The following is a 23,476-nucleotide window of genomic DNA, read 5'->3' on the forward strand; positions in this document are numbered from 1 at the left end:
AACATGATCAAACTTAATGTATACGAATGAATATAATAAGCTAGGATTACCAAATTTAATTAAAGAATAATAGATATGCAGATTCTTTCGGGTCAAACTAAAAAGAAGGCTCATAGATTTATCATAATGTATATTCATAAGTATAATGTACGTTGAGAATAAAAGAAGAATTTGGTACTATAGCCTATCTTATAGGAGTATTAAACAAAAGTAACGAATCAATCAATTAATGATGATTATATTAAGGGCTTTTAATTATTATTAATGGATGGGAAAATGGAGGATTGCTGGATCAATGGCCATTGGTGAACCAAAGTAAATATAGATACAGGGTGGTATAGCCGGTATTTACTTGGAATCGAGATTGAAAATAGAATAACCATATAAGTTCGAAATTTGATTCATGATACCATATGTTTGATTCTTAAAAACTTTTCGTTTTAGTTTCTAAAGTATTGGTACAAGTTTACCTATTTCTCTTCTTAAACTTCTGAACCAAACAAAAGGTATGGATTTTGAATTTATTTAGACCTTTATATATACATAGAATTTGTGAATCAAACTTCCTTCAAGTTGCAAGTGATGATTTCTGGTTAAAGTCTAATCTTTTATCATGTAAACACAACAACAATCATAATTCAAGTTATTGATGGAAGCCAAGTTAGCTGGTGTACTGTATTAGAGGTATAAATCCAAATCTCATTTGTATCATTTGTCATTTATAACTCTACATAATTTGTCTTTTATTTTTCAAATGTACTAAATTGATGGATACAAGTTTTGAAGGGTCGTGGACATAATAAAATTACTATCGCATGCCTCAATTCTCATTATTAGTACATAGGTTGGTTAGTAAAATATGTAAGGAAATATTCAAGATCGAAATTCAAAACCCATGAATCACCTTTGCCTAGGTTATGGATTCATTATCTAAAAAATAAAACTACAACTACAACTACAACGTACATTAATGGAATGAATAAAAGTACATGAGCATGCAATTGGTTGATTTGTGATTGAAGTACTAATACACAGACTTCACTGCTAAGCTTGGTGATCCCAATGAGTTAATTACGTACTAAACTTGCGATTAGTATAATCTAGCCGACATCTCATGCTTGCTTGTCCCCTAATTTAGTTTTACTATGCATATGTTCATGTGTTCCAGTGTGAACTTTCGCAATGTCATCACTAATTCAACATTCGCCAATCTCTTTTTTCCCGAAATCACCATTCAAAATTTTTATTTTATATTTTAAAAATTAATTTTAAGTAATTGTGAAATTTCTTTTATTATTATTATAGGATGATCCTTCATTAGAAAAAAGCTATATATCCCTTTAGATCGATCCATTAAGAGCCACTTAATTTAAATTATGACTTATGAGAATTTGATTAACCTAATTCATTAACATTATGGTTAGTAATACACTCGTATACATCTTCAAACAATGTCCAATAAATACAAAATAATCATAGTGAAACAATTCAACAAAAGGCTTGAAAGCACAACAAAATCAGATAAAAGATCTATACAAATCTACATCTTGTGCAGTTATCTATCATATTGATCTGACTTAATCCAAAATTAATCCTATTTAAAATTCGATCTGTATTGACAAAATAATTTAACATAATCCAAATCCAAAATTCGATCATATATATGTAATATATACCACAGTCTCACGATACAACTTAATTAGTTAAATATCAACATTAGGGTAACTTTATCCTTAGATTAAATATTAAAACAATGAGGGTTGAGGTCCAATTGAAATTCTACTCCTTACCTTAAAAACACAATTTTTTGTATACGGCCTGTTGTCGGGGGGTTACTCGAGTTGTCGGGGTTACTTGAGTTGCCGAGGTTACTCGAGTTACTCAGTCAAGGGTCACTCGAGTTGCCGAGGTTACTCGAGTTGTCGGGGTTACTCAAGTTACTCGGTCACGGGTTACTTGAGTTAATCCTGACCGAGTAACCCCTCAAGTAACCCTTGACCGAGTAACTCCTCAAGTAACCCCTGACCGAGTAACTCTTCGAGTAATCCATGACCAAACCTCTCGAGTAACCTCTGACCAAGTAAACACTAACTGAGTAACCCCTGACTGAACCCTCAAGTAAATCCTGGTCGAACTCCTTAAGTAACCCCGGCCTTAACTGAATTACTAGAGTAACACCTGACCGAACTTCTTAAATAACTCATAACCGAATGACTTGAGTAATCCCTGACTAAGTAACTTGAGTAATCCTTGATCGAGTAACCCCTGACCGAATAACACCTCAAGTAACTCTTGAACAAGTGAACCCCTCGAGTAACCCCTGTCCGAACCCCTTAAGTAACCCTTAATCGAGTAACTCGGGTAACCCCCGACTAAATAACTCGGGTAACCCCTGACACAAGGTGTGGCTTATTGCACCAAAAAGTTACTACTTAAAAAAGATCTAAAAGATAAGTATATATTTTTAAAATACTTTTTAACTTTTCAACAAATTAATGTGAAGCTACGACTCAATCTTAAATCATTTTAGCTACTGATTAAGGAAACATCTATGGCAAATGAGGATAAATGTCTAAGTTGTCTGACTCATGGCTACCAATTTAATTACTGACAATTACAAGAGAGATGCCTCTGTGTAATATAAGTATGTCTCTCCCAACTTCTGATCTAAAATTAATTAAGATAACATAATAATATAATACTATCAAAGTACAAAAATGTTAAATAATAGAATTCAATACATCAAAGAATCATGAGTTGGCGACTAGTTTGACAAATTTTCACTGCCATTAATTAAAATTAATGGGCTAGTGAACACTTACGTAATTATAACACAAACAAATTCTGTCAGAGAATTTGTGGTAATCACCAAGTGATACACAAGACACAAAATTACAGTGCCAAAAATTATTTTGTAAGATAAACCATGACAAAAACTTGTATACAAGGAATGAATTCTGTTTAGGAAGCAAATGAATTGTGAATTCAAAGAATATTTTTGGTCTTTGCTATGCTGCTCTAGACAATAATCAATCCAATTTATACCCTTGCTAATTTCACATAGAACTTTTTATGACACTTTTTTAGAAGTGAAAAAGGTGGAAAACTCTAGGCGCATAGTCCCTATGTATTAAGGATGTAAATAGGATGACATTTTTGTAAATAATGGGAATTTAAAGGTGAAAAATATGATGACAAAAATACCACTACATGCATAATAGTACATCAAATATACTATTCAAATAACTTATACTTTAATGGTACATTATACATGTATAGTAGTACACAAAAATGTACCACTATACTAAAATAAAAGAGAAAATGTACCACCGAATTTCATATTGCCTTCATATGTGCATGCCAAATACATAGGCCCTATGCGCCTAGATGCACTCGAAAAAGGTTGCTACAAATGACTTCATCTCAAATCATATTTACATGAAATTTCATTCAAATTGGAAAGTCAAGTTATTTTTCCATCATTTGCTAATCCTTGTATAGACGTGTTTAACAAAATTAGTTATTGTATTAGCTGATTTAGTAATAATATACAAGTTTATGTTAACTCGTAGAGGTAGTTGTCAAAGTAGTTGTTTGGTGAATGTATTCTGCACATACATGTATAATGTGTTTCACAAATCGGGCTTATTAAGTGATCCCACCTTCGACTAGCCACAAAAGGCTAACCCACAACACAAGTGCACCCACCCATATGGCCGCATATGCTATTGGCTTTTTTTTCACTTGTTCTTCAATTTTCCAACTATTCTACCCACCAAAGTACGAAGTGTAATTGAAGACAACAATATTGGTTTGCACTAATGAGTAATGCTCCTATGTCTCTTTTACCGTACTAGGAAGAATTTAACAAGAGAAAAGGACCATCTTAAAATTTAAAATACATATCTCCCCTTTACCAAACCTGTATCATTCAACATAAATTTTGGAGATCCTTTACCTTATTTGGTGTTTCATATCATATTCCAACTTTTTCAATTTGTCACTTTGTCATACTTTAAAAAAACACCTAATGTAATATATCTACATAAAATGAGTAATATAAAAAAAATGTTGGTTAAAGTATACTCGACAACTTAGGAAGTTTTAGGTTTGATTCAATCCTCTGTAAAAAAAAAAAAAAAACAAAGGTTTAATTCAATCCTAAAAATAAATCAACCTACATATGTCAAAACTGAAAGATCTACAATCATAATGCTAGTACCTATGATTTCAAATTCCACTACCGAATCTTGAATATTTCGATTTATAAGCCGGTGAACGGTCAAAACTTCAGCCAAGCTCAAATTTCACAATTGTTGAGGGTTTTATGCTTGTTTAACTTGAAATTTGACACGGTAAGTCACTATTCACTAAAACCCCACCTTCAACTTCTTGACTTAGGAGTAAAATTAACTAAATTAACAACTAAGAGGCTTTGACTTAAAAATCAGATGGTACATTATTTTTTGGGGGAGTGAGCCCCCCAATAAAATACCGCCACGTACCCCCATAATTAAATGTACTTCCTCCGTTTTCTTTTACTTGCAACACACCATTGAGCACGGTTATTAAGAAAACAAGCCAACAGCATGTGCACATGGTCCCCAAGTAATGTTAATGACTTTAATCAAAGTATAATTACATCTGAGTGCTTCCCACGTAAGGCTTTTACAATTGATTAAAAAGCCCAAAATTTTGGTGGAAGCTCTAAAAATTTAAATATCCCGCCAACCCCACCAAATTTTAAAAAGTTGACAAACTTTATCAAAGTTACAGCATATTTAAAAAACTTAAACACAATTCCAATGTTCCATTTTTTTTCCACTTTTGAATTTACTTTCTCTCAGATAAAAGAAGCTTTCTAATTTCTCTTAAATCACACTTGAACACAAAACACTTTCTGTTAATTTTTTCTCCACTGCATGTTTATTCCATGGCTAATTCATTTGGAAGCTACTTGGTTTGTGAAGGCTTTGACGATTTTTCGGATATTACGATGGAAGAGCTTCTTGATCTTGAAGGTGTAGTCAACAATCACTTTGGCAATGATTCCAACACCCCTGAGAACAACAATAACATTAACATCGTCACTGTCGAAGAAATGCTTCAAATGGAAGATGCCATAAATGCTGAAATTGATGATGATGATGAAGATGTGCCAGATGATGAGGTATGGTATTTGTCTGATTCTGATGATGAGCATGATGAGTTTGAAGCTTATAATGATGCATGCATTGAGTTAAATGTTCCATCTTTTGTAAACATTGACAACCAGATCCCATACCCAAATTCTGGACACGATTTAGGGAATAAAAGACCAATGATGAACAATGAATTGAGGCAACAATTAGTTATGGAACTGTTTGCAGAAACAACAAACTTGAATGTACCAAGGGGATTAATGAAGCACTTAGGTATTAAATATGGTGTTAATAGGACAACAATCCATAGGATTTGGTCGAAAGCTAAAAAACAAAAAACAGAAGGCCAAGACATTTGTGTTAATCATGCAAAGAAAAATTGTGGCAGGAAGCCTTTGCTTACCGATGAGGAAATTCTATGCTCTATTCCACTTAAACAGAGAACAACACTAAGATCTTTTGCAGCTGCACTTGGTGTTAGCCCATCTACAGTTTATAGGCTACTTAAGAGGGGGATTCTAAGATCACACACAAACTCAATCAAACCAAAGTTAACAGACAAACATAGAACAACAAGATTACAGTTTGTTTTATCTAGAGTTATACCAGGAACTATTCACACATTACCAAGGTTTAAGATGATGTACAACATGGTCCACATCGACGAAAAATGGTTTTTCATGAGTAGGATAACACAAAGATTTTACCTGCTATCAGAAGAACAAGATCCATACAGAGCTGTTCAAAGTAGGACTCATGTGCAAAAAGTCATGTTCATGGGCACATCGGCCAGACCACACATTGCTTCAAATGGATACATAAATTGGGATGGGAAAACAGGGATGTTTCCATTCACTGAACAAGTGCCAGCACAAAGAAGTAGCAAAAACAGAGAAAAGGGCACTATAGAAACGAAAGCAAAACAAACCATCACAAGGGATATCATCAAGAAAATGATTTTAGAAGAAGTGATGCCTGCAATTAGAGCTACATGGCCAGAAAACTCATGCAAGACTATATGGATCCAACAAGATAATGCAAGGCCTCACATCAACATTGATGATCCAGAATTTTTGGAAGAAGCAAATAAGGATGGTTTTGACATGCACCTAATCTGCCAGCCTGCTCAATCTCCGGACCTCAATGTATTGGACTTGGGGTTTTTTAGGGCAATTCAAGCAATTCAACACCAAGAGTTTCCTGAATCAGTTGAAGAGTTGGTTGAAAGTGTTTTGACCTCATATGCTAGTTATGATCCAAGGATCATTAACATGACTTGGCTTCACTCAATGTATGTAATGGAGGAAATTATGAAAGTCCAGGGAGGCAACAATTTCAAAAATCCTCATAAGGGCAAGAAAAGACTTCAAAGGTTGGGTCTATTACCATCCTATGTTGAAGTGTCAAATGAGTTGGTCCTAGATTCGATCAATTTTTTGAACGAAGGAATCATAGAAAGGGGTGAATCATCAAATTCCAACATGTTGTGAAAGATCATTAATGCAAACAAGGAAGTCCCTTTTGAAAATTTCATAAGAAAATAACTTTTTGTATCGATGTAAAGGTCCAACTTATGAGATGTGAAGTGGAGGGCAAAAGTAGATTTTTTTTTTCTTTTTGGAAAAACTCAGTTAATTAAGAACGTAGTTGTGAATTGTAATGGTGAAAAGTAGAAGTTTTTGTAAACATGCACTTGAAATCTATGGCCCCATGGGGACACAATATTTTGTGTAAGAAAATTGTAATTGCATGCATGACTATAGTTTACATATTTATTACAAGCATATCCTACTATAGCCTTTATACTTTATTTTTTCATGCAAATCTAACCAAAGAGATAGGACATACCAACCCATGTTCTTCAAGGTTGAGTCTCGTCGGAGTCATAATCCATCTTATGCATGAAATCGTTCTTCAATGGAAGGATTTTACCCTTTTCAGTATATGCAGCAGACCCTACTTTGCTTGCAACAAAGAACAACATTTGAAAACATAAATTAGCAGCTTGAAATCTAATAAAGGAACATATGTACACAAATTTATATGCTGCAGATGTTAATAATTTACCTGGTGAATCCCTTTGCTACAATCTTACATCAAGAGATACTAAATTCCCGATACGAAGTTTACATGGAGTGAGAACATTAGTTCTCCAGATTTCCTCTGGGGTATCCGGAGCTTCACTCACATTGTGCCATGTGTTTTCAATCTTAGGGGAGTGGAAACATGGTTCTTGCCTTTCCCATGAAAGAGGATCATATGGAGGAAGGTCTTGTGGCATTGAGTTAGGGATGAACTCGGAGTCATCATTTGACCAAGAATTTTCTTTTTTTGGACTACACATTTCTTTGTCACCTAGTGTTTTGTAGTCTTCCTCGCTATCATATGCCTGAGACCAACATGTTTCCCGTTTAAGCCTTTGTTGATTCTGTTCCCATTCCACATCAGGGTGATGTAGATCTTCATACTCGCGGTATATATTACCATGAATATCTTTGAAAATACTTGTGACATTGCATTTTCTCGTGGCTTGTCTTTCCCACGCAGAAGGATCATATGGAGGGATATCTTCATACTCATAGTAAATAGTGCCATGAATGTCTTTGAAATTGTCAGTGTCATTGGTAATCCTAATTGCTCGTCTTTCCCATGAAGGGGCATATGGAGGAAGGATGAGTGGCTTTGAATTAGGAATGGGATTTTCCTTAACAAGACCACAACTTTTTTTGTGACCCGTTGCTTTGTAGTCGTCTTCCTCCTCATGATGATGATTAAGACACAAATTACCTGTGACGTTGCGTTTCCTACTCATTTTTAGCACTGCTTCACGGAGAAGTCCTGAATCTACACTATTAAACAAGAGACAAAAACCACTTTTAAACACCACCTAGTAAATTTAAATAAAACAAAGTATTCAACTCATAACAATAACAATCACTGATTAATAAACCAAGAGAGAACATACAGCTAAACAATTAAAAAGGAAAGTCATAAACCTATAATATTTTAATAAAGTTGTAATTGCTAAAATCCAATATAGCCTATGACTCCACACTTGATCAGATCGAAATGAACAAGGGGTTATTTAATCATGTCTAATATCATGATACCAAGAATAAATTAATGGTAGTATCTAAAAAGATACAACTAATCTTTTATCATTAGGATTCCAGATTCCTCCTCACTATCCACTAAGTATTTATTTAATCACACATTCACACTAGTCAGAGTAATCATAGAACTTCAATTTATTTTCCCCATTATCCATTAAAAAAAGGCATACATCAATTATTTATATCCCAAATTAGTACCTTGGAAGAAGCAATACTATTACAATGCTTATAATATCATAAGCATACTACCTAACAATATTTGTTCAGAGTACTACTGATTTTTCCATAGTCAAAACATCAAATGACATCCAAATTGAACAAAATGCATGTCTAATCAGCTTATTAAAATGAACTTGATTCTTTCAGATGGTAGATCAAAATCAATCGCATGAAAATATTACCCCCCAAATTAGTGTATAATATAATTTCCAATTCCAATTCTAATGCATGCAAATCGAAATATAAAGAAAAAAAAATCAAAAATCAACTGGTTGCATCCTAATTCGAGCTAGAACATACCCAGTACTTTAAATTAGGAAGACCTTGCAGCCCGGCACGACAACATTTCGAGCCTTGCGGTCGGTTTCCTACGCACGAATGCACGATAGTACATCTTCCCTTGGTTCAGGATGAAGCCAATGGGCCAAATGTCCAGAATTTATGAAGAATTGACGAAATTGAGGGAAAATCGGGCAAGATCTGAAATTTTGGATGAGAGAGAAAGTGGGATAATGAAACTAGGGTTCTTCAATGTTCATGTGAAACTCAAAGAAAATATGAGAACAATCCAGAAAATAAAAAGAATCCTAAAAAATAAAGTATGTCTGTTAATAAAAGGGAGGGAAAGATTAGTAATAGTAATAAATGATACTTCGTATTAGGTAGTGGGTGGGTGTTTAACAATTAATGAGGGAAGTAAATTAGGGGTATAATTGTAAAAAACAAAAAAGATACTTTCCTTTTATGGTATGTTGCAAGTATTGTGACATTTCCTTTTTAGGGAAGTGTTGCAAGTAAAAGAAAACGGAGGAAGTACATTTTAAGAGAAATCGATGGATACGGCTATAATGAAGTTGGACCAATATATACAGTCTTTGATGATTAGCATGAAAATTAAAAAATTAATTAGATCACATGATATCATATCATAATTAACTTCCCCCCGTGTTTCAGTTTCTTAGTGCTGACGGCTCGCCCGAAGTGAGCCACCGCCCACGTTAACTTCCAGCCCCACATTTCTAAGTCCACACACATGCACATTTGCACTTGCTCTCTCACTCTTTCGCCTTTCCTTATATATACACTCATTTTCTCTGTCCTCCATCCTAACCTCACCCTCACCCTCTCTATCCATCTCTCTATCTCTCGTCCTCTCAAGCTAAATCGTATTGTATTGCTTACTCATCGGTCCCTTGGAATCACCTACTTGATCTATGATGAGTATCCCGAATGACCATCTTTTTCAAACTCTACCACCTCGGCCATTGCCTATGACGTCGGACAGTAGATGGAGGGTCAGTATCAACCCTGCTCCTAACTGTCCGCGTTGTGCTTCATCAAACACAAAGTTTTGTTACTACAATAATTACAGCTTGTCCCAGCCAAGATTCTTCTGCAAGGGGTGTAGGAGATATTGGACTAGGGGTGGGTCTCTTAGGAATGTCCCTGTTGGTGGTGGATGTCGTAAGAGCCGTCGTTCAAGGTCTACTAAAGGCTTTTCGAGTGGTTTAACGGGTCTTCGTTCTGATAATAATCCATCATCTAACTCGTCTTCATCTTGTTCAGAGTCGGGTTGTCCTGACATTGACATGGCTGCAGTTTTTGCTAAGTTTTTAAATCCTGGGCAAGAAAATGTCAATGAGGAAATAAACGAGGCAACAACAAACACATCTTCTGAAGCTTCTTATGGTTCCCCAATATCCAGCTCCTGCGGGCTGGAAAATGGGTTAGAGTATCAGAAGTTGTCAGATGATTTTCTTGATCTTGTACCGTCTGACCACAGACAGCTTCAAGCAGATGAGGTGAATCAGGGTTTCATTAACCCTGATCTGGCCTCTTTCGACGACATTATAGAAGATGTTTTCTGGTCAGAAGACTCTAATTTCTCCGGCTTCACATGGCAGCCGATAGCTCAGATGCAGGAATTTGATTCATCGTTGCCACCTGCTCATGAATCACAGACATCAGCAGATCTATTCTCCAGCGATAACTGGAGTTACTTCGATACGGCAGGACTTGAAGCATTCTCTGGACCTTGACAGTCTAAGGGAAAAAGAATTTTTGCTATCAGAATTCACTTCCAGGCTCAAGTGGCTCATTCTGCTTAGAATTACAAACAGAAGATTTCATCACTCAGGAGTATATAGAGGAAACCGATGCTATGTCTAAGCTTAAGCCATCAACAAATTTTTTTTTCCTTGGCTACAGCCTATGGGAGGTCTTACCACTCTTGTAATACTGTAAGAATTATTTACTCAGAGATTATTGGTATATAGAATACCTATACAATGAAAGACAATAAAATCAGCATACTTGTATAAGTCAGAGTTAAAAAAAATTCCTAATATGCATAATATCATTGATTCAGTTACAGACTTACAGATGGTACTCATAATAATTTCATGTTTAAATATATTTCCATTTTTTCTTATTCCTTGTTCTCCTTAAAAAACAAAACAGAGCATTTCAAAATTCCCATATCTCTAAACCACACGTTAGTTGCACTCTGATCTAAGTAGTAAGTACTAAATAGATTTGTTTACAATATCCACATATATTCTAAACAAGGGCAAAACTGTACTGTATACCATTCTAGACTCATGAAACCCAAATAGACCACAGTTCGGTATAAATGAGCAAAAATTAAACAAGGTAGCAACATGAACTAACATGCAAACTTGTGATGTGAGCCATTAATATCCGAAATAACTACACACTTACATAGTCAATAGTGTTCTCATATGGTTGAGACTACATGTGAATAAAATGTATGATGGCATCAAAATCATTAAATCAAGTGACAATGTCATTTAGCTAATATCTTTACAGATATGCCCATTGAGTCAGTATCTCATACCGATCACATCCATATCATTTTACCCACAGGTCATACATCATCCCAGGCACCTCCATGTGATAAACATCAACTTTGCGTATTACTGCTGCCTGCTGCCTGCTGTTGATATAAATGATCTAAACAAAGATAAACATCATCAAAATATTTACCAGAGCAAGAAATCCCACATCTACATCATCAAGGAAATCTCTTCTGATCTTACCATATCCTGTTTAGTTTCTTAATCAATTACAACTCCCGCCATCAAGAAAGTCTCAAGGCAGTACTTTACTAGCTTCTACTTTCTAGGATAATTTTAAAGGTGTATTACTCAGAAACAGAAAGTGAGAAACTCCCATAAAGCACCAAGCTAGTGCAGGAAATCGATAACTAGTTCCAGTTATGCCCTTAAACAGTAGGTTATAATCTAATTTAGAAGTTCTCATAAGATTCCTAAAAAAGCAAGTAAAGGGAAATTGAGTCAAATGACCTGCTAAGTTTCTTTCTCAAAATAGAATAGAATTAATAAAAAATTCAAGCCCTACTCCTATTGCTGGTATTGGAAAGAGGTATTCCGTATAAAGTAAATTCTAACAAGTCCTTAAAATATATGCGCTGCCACAACACTGACTTCAAACATTCTTCATATCAAACAGCCATACAACTCTGGCATAACGGTGTTAAATCATAGAGATTGCAATCACATTGCCAAGGCATTATAAAGTCAGTGCACAGAATTTAATGGAGCTCAAGATGAAGACGAAGATGCTCTGACATTGCTCTTAATATCATAGTACTAGATTACTAGAGCTGTTTTGAAGATGATCCATCCAGAAGAGCCATTGAATCTCATATATAAACTAGAAGAAAGTTTAAGCAGTCAAGTTAACCATGTCACTATATACATTATCACATGTATTTAATGGAGACCTCTCTACACATGTTGACATGCAGGGAAAATATATCTTAAACTGTCACTATGCCAGGAGTATGGAGCCCCATGAAAAGCACTAGCCTATATATAAATATATAAGTTGTTGATAAAATAGAGGTACCTGTGGCAGAGACGAGACTGGTTATGGCCATTAAGGCATCAAGCTGCACCGTCTTTGGTAAGGATTACGTTGACTGTTAATAGGCCACTGGAGCCGAGTCATGAGCAGGTTCGCAACCCACTTAATTAGAACTAAACAGCTTTCAGGTCAGGCTTATCTGATCCGGTAAAGGTTAGTTTAGTCAAGAGTTTGTTTCTGAATATGTTTATATAAACCTGTTCTAGAAAGCAGCAAAATCTTGAGCAGATCTTGAGCCCCTCAAATCCATGAAAAGGAGACCTTTAACCTTGAACCACCCATTGAGGGTTTTTTTTTTTTTTTTGGAGGAAAACCACCCATTGAGGTAGCCTAAAATCAGAAACCCATTCAACAAAACTAGCTAAGCAATGGATTTCTCCCAAGCTGGTTCACCGTGAGCTATGAACATATTCACTAGCAATATCTAAGTTAAAGCAACATAATTAAGATGTATCAAATTTCAACAATTGCCCTTGACCATTCAAGAAAGGCCCACACAATTTTGGGGTAGCCTGTGAATCATCAGTCTGCTCTCATTTCATTAAGGATAATTTGCCAATTACTACCGCAAGTTAATACCACTTTGTAAATTACTACCGCAAATTAAAATAGTTGTGAATTACTACCGCAAAAAATTTTAAGATGTTGCGATTACTACCAAACCCCCATTAAACCCAACTATGACGTCATTATATCCCTTAACCCGTGTTTGACCATGGTTAAGGGCTTTAACCAGCCCCCCCCCCCCCCCCCCAAAAAAAAAAAAAAGAAAATGGTTTAGGGATATAATGACGTCATGGTTAAGGACTTTAACCATGATATAATGACGTCATAGTTGGGTTTAATGGGGGTTAGGTAGTAATCGCAACATCTTAAAAAATTTTGCGGTAATAATTCACAACTTTTTTAATTTGCGGTAGTAATTTACAAAGTAGTATTAACTTGCGGTAGTAATTGGCAAATTACCCTTTCATTAAACAATAAAACAAAAGGATCAATATGAGGTGGCAAATTTATGATCATCAATTTCCCAAGGACTCAAGGAGATTAACTTTAAATTATTATATCACATGCTTAAGTTCACAAATCAGTTGCAGGCATAGTAATGCTCTGTTGGATGTTACAATGAGAGAATAATACGAAAAATTCATAGAGCAAAGATAATTGTAACCTCTGTTTGTGATAGGTTATGAGAAGCAATAACTGACACTTCTAGATGGTGCAAGTACATTAAAAGGAAGCAAGAGAAGACATGTTAAGAAAAAGATCAGATACATCTAAAAAGAATTTTGTGAAAGCAGACTAATCCCACATAGAAGACACTAGACATGACCCTTGACAGTGAAATTTGATGCCCTAAGACTAAAATAGCACACCACAAGTAGGAAGTTCTCCTTTACTTTTTAAGAGTTAGGTGGCATGGACACAAGATACCTTAATGAAAGCAATCCTTCAATATAGATCCAAAAGACATTCTTATGAATATTTGATGTGCTTTACTTATCTAGATTTTGTAAGGCGACTAATACGATAGACGATGCCTCAGATGGTGTAAGTCACTACTGACTAGAACCTAAAAACTGGGTCATACAAAGACTTTGTATTCAAATTCAGAAAAAGGCAAAAGTCACCCTTATCTCATAACAAGTAACTATGAGATCATGTTATACAAAGACTTCAAAGTTCAAACATACTAAAAGGCGATGAATCAATAAGAAACGCTTTCAAAGATATAATATATTTAAGATTTAGACCATTATCAATACAATTTATATGGGGCAGCCTACAAAATTTTTGATCACTTGCCAACCATCATTATAAAACAATGATACAACAAACAGTAAAAATATTTTGATACACCATGAAGAATTATGGCTCATTAAATCTTAGATTGACCAACCTGAAAGCAAAAGTTATGGTTGTAAACTATCATCTCCAAGTTTTAGAGAATAGAAGGCCGGTCAAATTATTGCTTCACCTCAGGATGCCACTTGATGCTACATCCAACACTGCCAAAAAGAAATCACTGCTGTTGTTTAAAAAGTAAATTGACTAATATTAAATTTTGAAATAGAAATACAAGTGTGATAAATGATTCTAGAAAAAGGGGGAAAAAAAAACCTGGGTTTTTGATGATCACTAACAGGTTGACCGCTGAGAACAGAGTCAATTGCCATACTCAAGTCCCTAAGGAAAATCCTTTGAATTTTGAGAGCAAATTCAAATAGATAAGAACCAATATTTTGCACTAAGTCAAGAGCCACAAAGTTCTAACCTTCCAGTAATGGGCACATTATTACTTGGTCTGGAGTCATCAAACTGTCCATGGTACACAAGCTCAAATGGCCTACGTCCCTCCTGTCCCAAAATCAATTACTCATCTAGTTGTGAAGTAATAATATAATACTATAATTCTGACAAAAAACATAGTTCAGTCAATGCATGTGTGGCGATCCACAAGTTATTTGAACAAAGCATATCAAGTTATCCCCATAAACTTAAAAACTCAAGAATAACCAACCTTCTTAAACAAGAAAAACTCGGGTGTGCAAACTGCTCCAAAATCATGTGCAACATCTTGAGACTGCAGAAAATCATTATTTAGATCAGAAATTCAATTTTTTGACTCAGAAAAGTAGCAATATAGAAGAGTGCACATAGATAACTGGTGCCATAAAGGTCATTGATTATTGCCTGAAATTCACTGGCTATTCAAAATTTGAGCTGTACATAATTCTCATATACAGAATAAAACCACAAGAATAGTAAGGTTTAAATATATATCGCCAATATTGGTGGAAAAATATGTGGTACAGTGGAACAAGTTACAATGGATCTTCGGATCTTTATAATACAATGAAGATGGGAACAGTCACATAAAACTAAAAGCCTTTCTCACAAGGCTAAATAATGAAAGAAAAACAAGAGTTGCAAAGCCTGTAGGCCATGTATCACTCTGAGTTTAATCTTACTATGGAGTATTGGTGTTAGAATTTTTATACTTAGTCAGCTATATACTTCATATGTTTCGAATCAATGGGTTTTTTTTTTTTTTTCTTTTTTTTTTTAATACATTGAGATATGTAGCCAAAAACATTTCCTTCCATTTTTTCATGTATCTTTACACTTTGAATCCACTATCTCAATTTACTGTTTTAAAATTTTGTTTTTTTTTTCAAGATTCCATATATCTCTCTTATATTCCAATCATTTTCTTGGATCGTGAAGAGTAACCAATTTTCTGAAATGGAGGGAATAACTCTTTAAGGATCATAAGAATCAGCATATGTACAGAAACATGAATATATTCAGAAACGAAGATCCTAGACTTCAAAGGGATGTCAAAAAAATACATCTATACACCACACTAACTTCATCCAAATCAGCTTAGTAAGTCCTGTAGCCATACTGACATCAATAAATAACACCTTATGCTGTGATACTTTAGTCCATGCAGCAAACTCCAAGAAACAACTACAATAACTATGTTCATTGCAACTCCCATCATTTGTATTTGTTAGAAGCAAGGCAGGCACTCTAAGTCCTTGTAATCTCACACAAGAAAATGTAAGAGGATAAAAATCCTATTAATGCACTTTGAATAATTTATCACTCTCTGATTTCGAGTACAATGAAAGAATTTTATCCTATGAATTTGTAAGGTGGTTTAAAAACCATGATACAAAAGAATCTTTTTTTAATAGCAAACCTTGTTTTTCTCTTCATAATCAAATAAAAATTTGGCAATAAAAATCCCTAGTTTTGGACTTCTTTCTATATCAATTCTAGGTTTGAATTATTTCTAATTAATCCCAAGATTAACTATTATCTCTAAAATTGGTCTTAGTGACCTATAACCAGACAACCAGGTAAAAGTAAAAGACTTCCTATCACTTCATCACCAGCTCTCCTTCCTCCTTAGTTCCCTCTTATTTCTACTTGCTAGCATACTACCACAAGCACAAAGACTCTGCCTGAATTCACCTTTCCCAGAACCTACTGTAAAACACCATGAACTTAGACCCTTATTTCTTTCTTAAAACCTGTCAGACACCACGTACATAAACTTGGCCCCACTTCCCCAGACACGAGATAACTCTGCACTCCGTTTTTCGGTTTGTTGTGGCTACCAGGCCCAGCACAACTACACATCCTATTATTTATTTTTTTGAACGGAAGTTGGACTACCTTTTGTGAAAGTGGGAACCATGGTCATAATTATGGCTCTCAGTAATATCAGACCTCAGACATATGAACTTCTAAAAGCTTTATAGCCTGACCATAGAATTGCTCACTTTCTCTTCGCTGTAATTACGTAGAAAAATTCCATTTAGGTACCGGGATATTAAGACATATGGTGTAAAATTTTAAAGGTCTTTGTATTTTCAATAATAACTCCATAAAATTTCCATGAATTTTAGAATTTTGATTCACTTAAGTGACATCAACATCATAATATACGATTCATAAACTTAGCATGATGTTCAATATGTCTAACTACGGGGTGTCGTAAATCTCCTAACTATCAAACAGCTATTTCATCGTTTTAAGTTTCAGGAAATTTTGACCAAGCTTATACCACTTAGTCACTTACCCATCACTCATCAGTAGTTCAGTACATAATATCAGCTGAAAACATCTTAAATTCTTTATATAGATGATAACTCCAAAAAATTGTTAAACTTCCAAAATAGCTTTAAGGGATCATGCTTTACACCATTTTTCTTGGCATATGCACCTCAATGTGTACAGATATTCTCATACCATCTTTTTTCAATATAAAGCCATTGACCATTATTCACTCCTCCGCTGAATCTACCCTGCCCCCGGGAAGCGACAATTAGACAAGGGGAAGGAACATGTGAAGAGTCAGATAAGGCAATAAGGATAAGGAATTGAAGCTTCATAAATGCAATTTTCCTTTCTTACTTTGTTGAGTACCCCCAAACGTTTAGGCACATCTAACGTAAGAAACCAGTTAATTGCTAGCAATCTAACCTGAATATTATAAATGCTTTGATTGAAAATTTTGCAGCACAAAAAGTTAGTAGCTCACCTCGTCATACAAATAAGGAAATGGATAGCTATAGAATTTGGCTTCTTCTGCCATAAATTCTGGTCCATCCTGTGAAGTCATGTGATGTATATAGTCATACGCTTTGCTTCTTCAAACCATTAATCTTTAATTAAGGATTCAGTTGAAGTGTGAACCTGTGGATAAGTAACAACAGAGTTGGAAGATATTGCAACAACAGCAAGTCCCTTCTGCAGAATAATGTTTTCATGTGTTCATTAATCCAACCAAGATAAGGAAATTGTTTCAGAATGATCCTGCCAATTCCTGTACCTTCATGTAAAACTTTGAAAGCTTCACAATATCCTTTTTCAAATGTATGACAAATGGGCAATGATTGCAGATAAACATAACCTACACAGTAAGTCCATTCGTTAGAGAATAACACAGAAAACACTAGCAGACTCTAATAATTTAAAAAAATAATCATACATCCCCAAGAGTTGTGAAGACTAACACCTTGTGTTATGCAAAGATGATTCACAAATAAAAAGATAGTTTAGCTTAAAGAATATGAAATAATCTTATGTATGGATTTGATGCTCTAATGAGAAGAAATGTGAAGAATAAAATTGTATTTGAATTAGCTCACTAAGACGAACATGGAGGTGGTCAATAATTACATGACTTATCTAGAATTTACAAGACACAGCTCTTAACAGAGTTCTGTCACCTCCAGGGATTCAATAGAAGATTATCTTAACTGGGTTTCAGTCTAGGTAGTTAATTCCCAGGCTTTCATTTCACATTTGTCTTTACCATATGCTATTACTGACAGAGACATTTCAGTAGTTCCTACTAGTCAGTATTGTCTCTTCTTCAGTTCTTCCTTCCTTTCTTAAAGCTCTCTGCCATAAAAGCCAAAATTATGCTATATCTATGTATTGAAATCGAATATACATTAAGGCACAAGTATATCAATTTATCTAATCGTATCAAATAGTACAAACCAATACGAAAAACATACCACAAAAATAATACTCATATTAGATAGCGAATACATCTATTTGTTGTGTGTGTAACTATGTGATAGTGGTTCAAAGTTCAAGGCTAAAGTTATGGATTAATAGGTATTGATGTTACAGCCTTTATAGCAATTTTCTGTCTTTAAAAGGAGGGATTTAATAGCAAACCCTCAAAAACTGTTGATACTTTCAATACTTTGTTTATTATGTATTGGTTGGTAAAAAATAGACATCACAACTATATTATTATGAAACCAGTGGCTTAATTTAGACATGATAATATATTAATAAGATATTATATTTGAATTTCAGTTTGCATGCTGCAGTAGGTCAAATTAGCACTATTAATTGCCTGGGCTTCTAATCTAATAAGTGTCGGTGATGGGGGAGTGGGGAAGGAGAGGAGCCGGATATCATTCCTAGAAGTTTGCCCAACACTTCATAGATGAGATTGATTGTAAAAGTAATTTTGAGTTGAAAATATTTTAATTTGTCAATTAAAAAAAAAATTAAAAACATAGGGGCCATGAGTAAGATTTTCTAGATCTATTTTCCTTACACCAAGGAAAAAACTTTGACACTCATACTGATGTTGAGGTTGAACTTGGATTTCATTGTTCGATACTGGATATGCAAAGCTGAATGGTACCCGGGAAGAAGAACGCAACCCTTTAGGACATTGCATGCATCCTAATCAACCAATAGCAACTGCTAGCCAATGTCAACTACACATCATCCTATAAGCAGATCGATATGTAATGTCAAAAGGCCTATATACATTGTCCAAAAATCATTGTCAAGTTAAGCATATACTGTCTTAAATTTTTTATTTTTTTTAAGAATACTGTCTAAAAATTTTAACAATATCTATCTGTTGCTTACAGGAAAAAAAAATGAAGAGTCTCATTTTCTCTTGTTTTAAATAAAAATAAAAATCATCTTTTACCAGCTCGTAGCATTATTTTTCGATCTGGTTGACTGGTGCTCTTAGAAAACTCCTACTTTCAGATATTCCATTCACATTTAGATTCCTTTGTTTATTCATTCCTCTCTTCAGCGGCATTTCAACAGAGTGACAGACAACATTTTCACACATAAGCCAGAGTTTTTTTTTTTTTTTTTCCTCTACTATCTAACCATGCAATCAATCAAATACATAGAAAAACTAGTTGTGGCTTTGTGCATATTCATGATGCCAAACAACCAAAAATAAATGAAAACTAAAAAAAGAAAATCTCCAAACAAGTAATAATTTCACCAGCTAAACACTTGAACATCCCTTGTCAAAACAACATAATCTAAACGATTAGCAAATAAATCCGGCTTTGAGCAATTAGCAAATTTATTAACCACTCCCCATCACACAGCAAAATAACCACAAAATAAAATAACATCCATCTTCAAACTAGAAACAATTCTGCCAGTTCAGTTCACATATATTAAAACTAGATGATATTATCTTACAATTATGAATTCTGCCAGTTAAATTTACATATTCTACAACATTAAAAACAACATAATTCGATCAAACTAATAAAAATTCAGTAATTAGTAAATTAACAATTATAACAGCACACAACAAAAACCACAAAATTAAAGAATAGAAGAGAAAAAGAGGATGAAAATTCACCAATAAAGCCGGATAAGCTTCGAAATCTTGCAATGTCCATGTCTTCCCCGTTAATGGCTCCGGAAGCTAATTTGCGCCGGAAAAACAAATAATTACAAAATCACACAATTTTTAAGAAGGGAAGATAAAATTGGGGAAGAAATAACCTGAAAATCGGGAGGTCGAAACCCTAAGGAAACGCCTTTGGATTCAGTTCTGGAGGCTTTAATGGAAAGGCGTTGGATTCTGGGAGAAATAATTGAGTTGAATTTCGGAAACCCTAACCCTAACAATGGCGATAGAAATGAAGCTCTGCTAGATGCTAACATGGGCGTTGGTTTAAGAATAGGCGCCATTGATAAGCGGGGAGATGAGGGTGGTGCTACTCCGGTGGTCAGCATTGTTTAGTTAGTTATGGTAACCGTTGTTCCCGTTGTTGTTAGTTGCTACTGCTGTACTTTATCTAATCCGCCTATTCATCTTATTTTTGTTTATCTGATCTGATATGAAATTATCTCGTTTGATCTGATCTGTTCGTTTGATGTGATTAAACTAAGATCTTAGTTCTATCAAGTTCAAGCCAAGACTTTGGGTCATTTCAAGTAAGGTAACGAATTTGGTCAGGTTTAACTCAAATTATTTTAGTAAGAATCAACCTTTGAACAATCGGTATTGTGGATCTATAATTATTACTTCCTCCGTTACGTATTATGTGCAACATTTTCCAAAAACGGATGTTACACATTATCTACAACGAACTAAAACTTTCTTCTTTTAGTAATTTTTTTTACATAAAATTACCAATGTACCCTAAGTTAACTTTATTAACACATATTAAATGATTAAGATTATATGTTATTAATATATTAATCAAAATTAATTACTCAATTATCTAAGCCCATCCCAATCTCTCTCCTCCCTCACAACCATATCCACCACCATTATCACCAATTTTTCTCTCACCAGCCCCGCCGCCACCACCACCACCACCACTTTTCTCTCTCTTCTCTCACATCAACGGCCCGGATCCACCCAGCCACAACCCCGAATCCCCCTAGCTCCTCCCCTCCATGTCGCCGCGAAATTCCCGACCCAAGTCGTCTCTGTCGCCCAAAACTACCCCTGTCGCGCCGAGATCCCGAGAAAAACCCCAATCCCAGCCACCCAAACCCTAACATTGCTTCTTTATTTCCTCACTTCGCTCGGAAACCACCGACGATCGAGTCACCGACCTCCTATTCCATGATATAGTCGCCGATCCTCCTCGAAATTGAAATTGATTAGGGTTTGCGGTGGTGAGAGAGTGTGTAAAGGGTGGTTTTATGGTGGTTGCGAACTGGGTGAATTTGGTTGAGGTGGTTTCAGATCTTGATTGTGTCGGTTTTAGATCTTAGTTTTTGGTTGCGGTGGTTTCAGATCTTTGTTTTTGGTTGCGGTGGTGAGAGGGAGTCATGAGATAGGGTGGTGGTGGTGGTTTCGAAGAGTGGGTGGATGTTGCTGCTGGTGGCTGGTAGGTGGTGTTGGGGAGAAGCCATGGCAGTTCGTTGGAAGTGGTGGCCGGTGACCTTGATTGGTTAATTATCCCACTTCTCTCTCCTATCTTAATCATGCACCCTTTCACTTTGTTAATTAACCATTAACAAATTTTGTCTTGGGAAACGTGCAACAAGGTTTGTTGCACATAATGTGTAACGGAGGAAGTATATGGGTTGTTTCATACTTAGATAGACCTAATCAACGAGTTCAAAATCATTAAAAAAAATAATTAAAATATGCAATTTTCACTTACAAAATACAAATTGTTTCGTGCTTAGACCTAATTAATGAATTCAAAATAAATGAAAAAAAAATTAATATATGCAATTTTTACACTTTATCGAAAACCAACCTTACCTTTCCTTTACACCAAAAACAACCACCCTCCTCTCCGTACCCAAAATTGGCCCCTTCCCTTTCCTGGCTCCCATCCCGAAACAACACCTCCCTCTTTTTCTCTAGACATCCACCTAAAAAACCATTCTAAACCCTTTTCTCCACCCTCGATGACGCGTGACATTTTATAAAAAAAATTAACCGGTTTTTCAGGTCACTAGACATTTGGCTTTGAATGTTTGATAAAAGTCAATATCCTCAAAAATGTTTATTACCAATATATCCTCATCAATGTTAATTACCTCTTTTTATATCTCTTAAAAATAATGTGCGGACATTTATACCCTAAAAATATTCGTTTACATATTTAAACTCATTAATGATGCTAACAACAAAATTTGTAATATAAGGTCAAAACGAAAAAGGTTTCAAACATAACTAGCTATAACGCTGCATTAGCCATCCAAGTTAAAAGCAAAAAGACAAAAGTTAGGACGGTTAAAAACCAATTTTTCCAAAATAAATGGTGAATGCGATAGTAAATGAAAGTTGACATAAATATGTCACTTTAAAATATTTAGTTAGATATAATAAGTGGACAAATTAAAATTCATTTGGAGACATGTAAAACCTTTTAGTAATCTAGTCAAAGACTTATTATTATAGATCCGTTTAAGACTCTAGACTCATAAGATTTTAGGGGGCGTTTGGTATACTAATTTTAGATGTAGGAAACGGATTCAATTATGTGTTTCCATTTTTAGTTGTTTGGTATAGGTTAAAAGTAATGAATACCATTTGCAAAGGGTAACAAAATCCCCTAATTTGTTACCCTTGACAAACTAGTGGAAACAAAATACGTTTCCTTACTCAATCACAATATACTCCAATTGTTTCCATTTCACTAGGAAACCAAACATATCGTAAAGGTAATGTTTATCCTTACCCTTTTCCCCTACTTATTTGAATCCTTTCCATTTCATTTACGATGCTTATACCAAACACTTTTTGGATATTTAAAACCTTATGGGTTGTGTAGGGTCCAAACCACATTAAAAGGTTAGAGGCCATATTCCATCTATGCCCATCCCTAGCCACAAGTGACACATTCATTATGTCAACTTAACCCATTTTGCATAATATTTGGTGCATTTTTTTCATTAATTAAGGGAACAATATAAGTGAGTTGGTTAGCAACTTAGCATAATCTATGTACAAGGATTCTGTTTCACAAATGCTAAACATAAAACAAGACATAAATTTTAAGTAGAAATAGTGTAATGATTAGCTTGAAAAAGGTTTGACAAACTAGTTGGTAGTTAGTAGGAGCACTTATGTTCATATATTCGTCACTCTTTTGAACAATAATCATAATTAGATAGTCACGTTCTTCATGAGTTCCACCATTACATACAACAGAAACATTGTATCGTATCTTCTTTCGTATATTTTCATTTCAATTCTAAAGTTAATTATTTCAGTTTACTTCAAAGTTCCGACACTTTAATCATGTATTCCCACTAATTCCAAAAATTCAAATATTAGAATAATTATAAGAACTTATACTAATGATT

At 34.7% G+C, this 23,476-nt stretch overlaps 2 protein-coding genes and 1 long non-coding RNA gene across 6 annotated transcripts; 1 reads left to right on the top strand and 2 right to left on the bottom strand.

Annotated features, from left to right (window-relative positions):
* Positions 1-4,760: 4,760 nt before the first annotated feature.
* Positions 4,761-7,114, bottom strand: LOC145638080 (uncharacterized). The gene is made up of 2 exons (XR_014114613.1): positions 6,990-7,114; positions 4,761-5,060 (listed from the first exon to the last, which is right to left on the bottom strand). It is a non-coding gene; the product is annotated as an uncharacterized LOC145638080 (long non-coding RNA).
* Positions 7,115-9,625: 2,511 nt separating this feature from the next.
* On the top strand, positions 9,626-10,779 carry LOC145639171 (uncharacterized). Its single transcript, XM_081690339.1, has one exon. It carries the CDS (start codon positions 9,688-9,690, stop codon positions 10,510-10,512), a length of 825 nt encoding a protein of 274 aa, XP_081546465.1. The 5' UTR covers positions 9,626-9,687; the 3' UTR covers positions 10,513-10,779.
* A 298-nt stretch (positions 10,780-11,077) lies between these two features.
* Positions 11,078-20,494, bottom strand: LOC145639172 (uncharacterized). Of its 4 annotated transcripts, none has more exons than XM_081690343.1 (10): positions 20,198-20,494; positions 20,052-20,117; positions 17,730-17,810; positions 17,594-17,647; positions 17,439-17,507; positions 14,904-14,966; positions 14,658-14,740; positions 14,504-14,569; positions 14,283-14,391; positions 11,078-11,446 (listed from the first exon to the last, which is right to left on the bottom strand). In XM_081690343.1, exons 1-9 carry the CDS (start codon positions 20,429-20,431, stop codon positions 14,349-14,351), a joined length of 759 nt encoding a protein of 252 aa, XP_081546469.1. In that variant the 5' UTR covers positions 20,432-20,494; the 3' UTR covers positions 11,078-11,446; positions 14,283-14,348. The 4 variants fall into 4 exon arrangements, with proteins under 4 accessions (XP_081546469.1, XP_081546467.1, XP_081546468.1 ...); XM_081690341.1 differs by having other exon boundaries at positions 14,283-14,411; XM_081690342.1 differs by having other exon boundaries at positions 14,504-14,581.
* Between the last annotated feature and the right edge of the window lie 2,982 nt (positions 20,495-23,476).

The sequence above is a fragment of the Chenopodium album genome, chromosome 7 (genome assembly GCF_948465745.1).
Source record: "Chenopodium album chromosome 7, dcCheAlbu1.1, whole genome shotgun sequence".
Classification (NCBI taxonomy): domain Eukaryota; kingdom Viridiplantae; phylum Streptophyta; class Magnoliopsida; order Caryophyllales; family Amaranthaceae; genus Chenopodium; species Chenopodium album.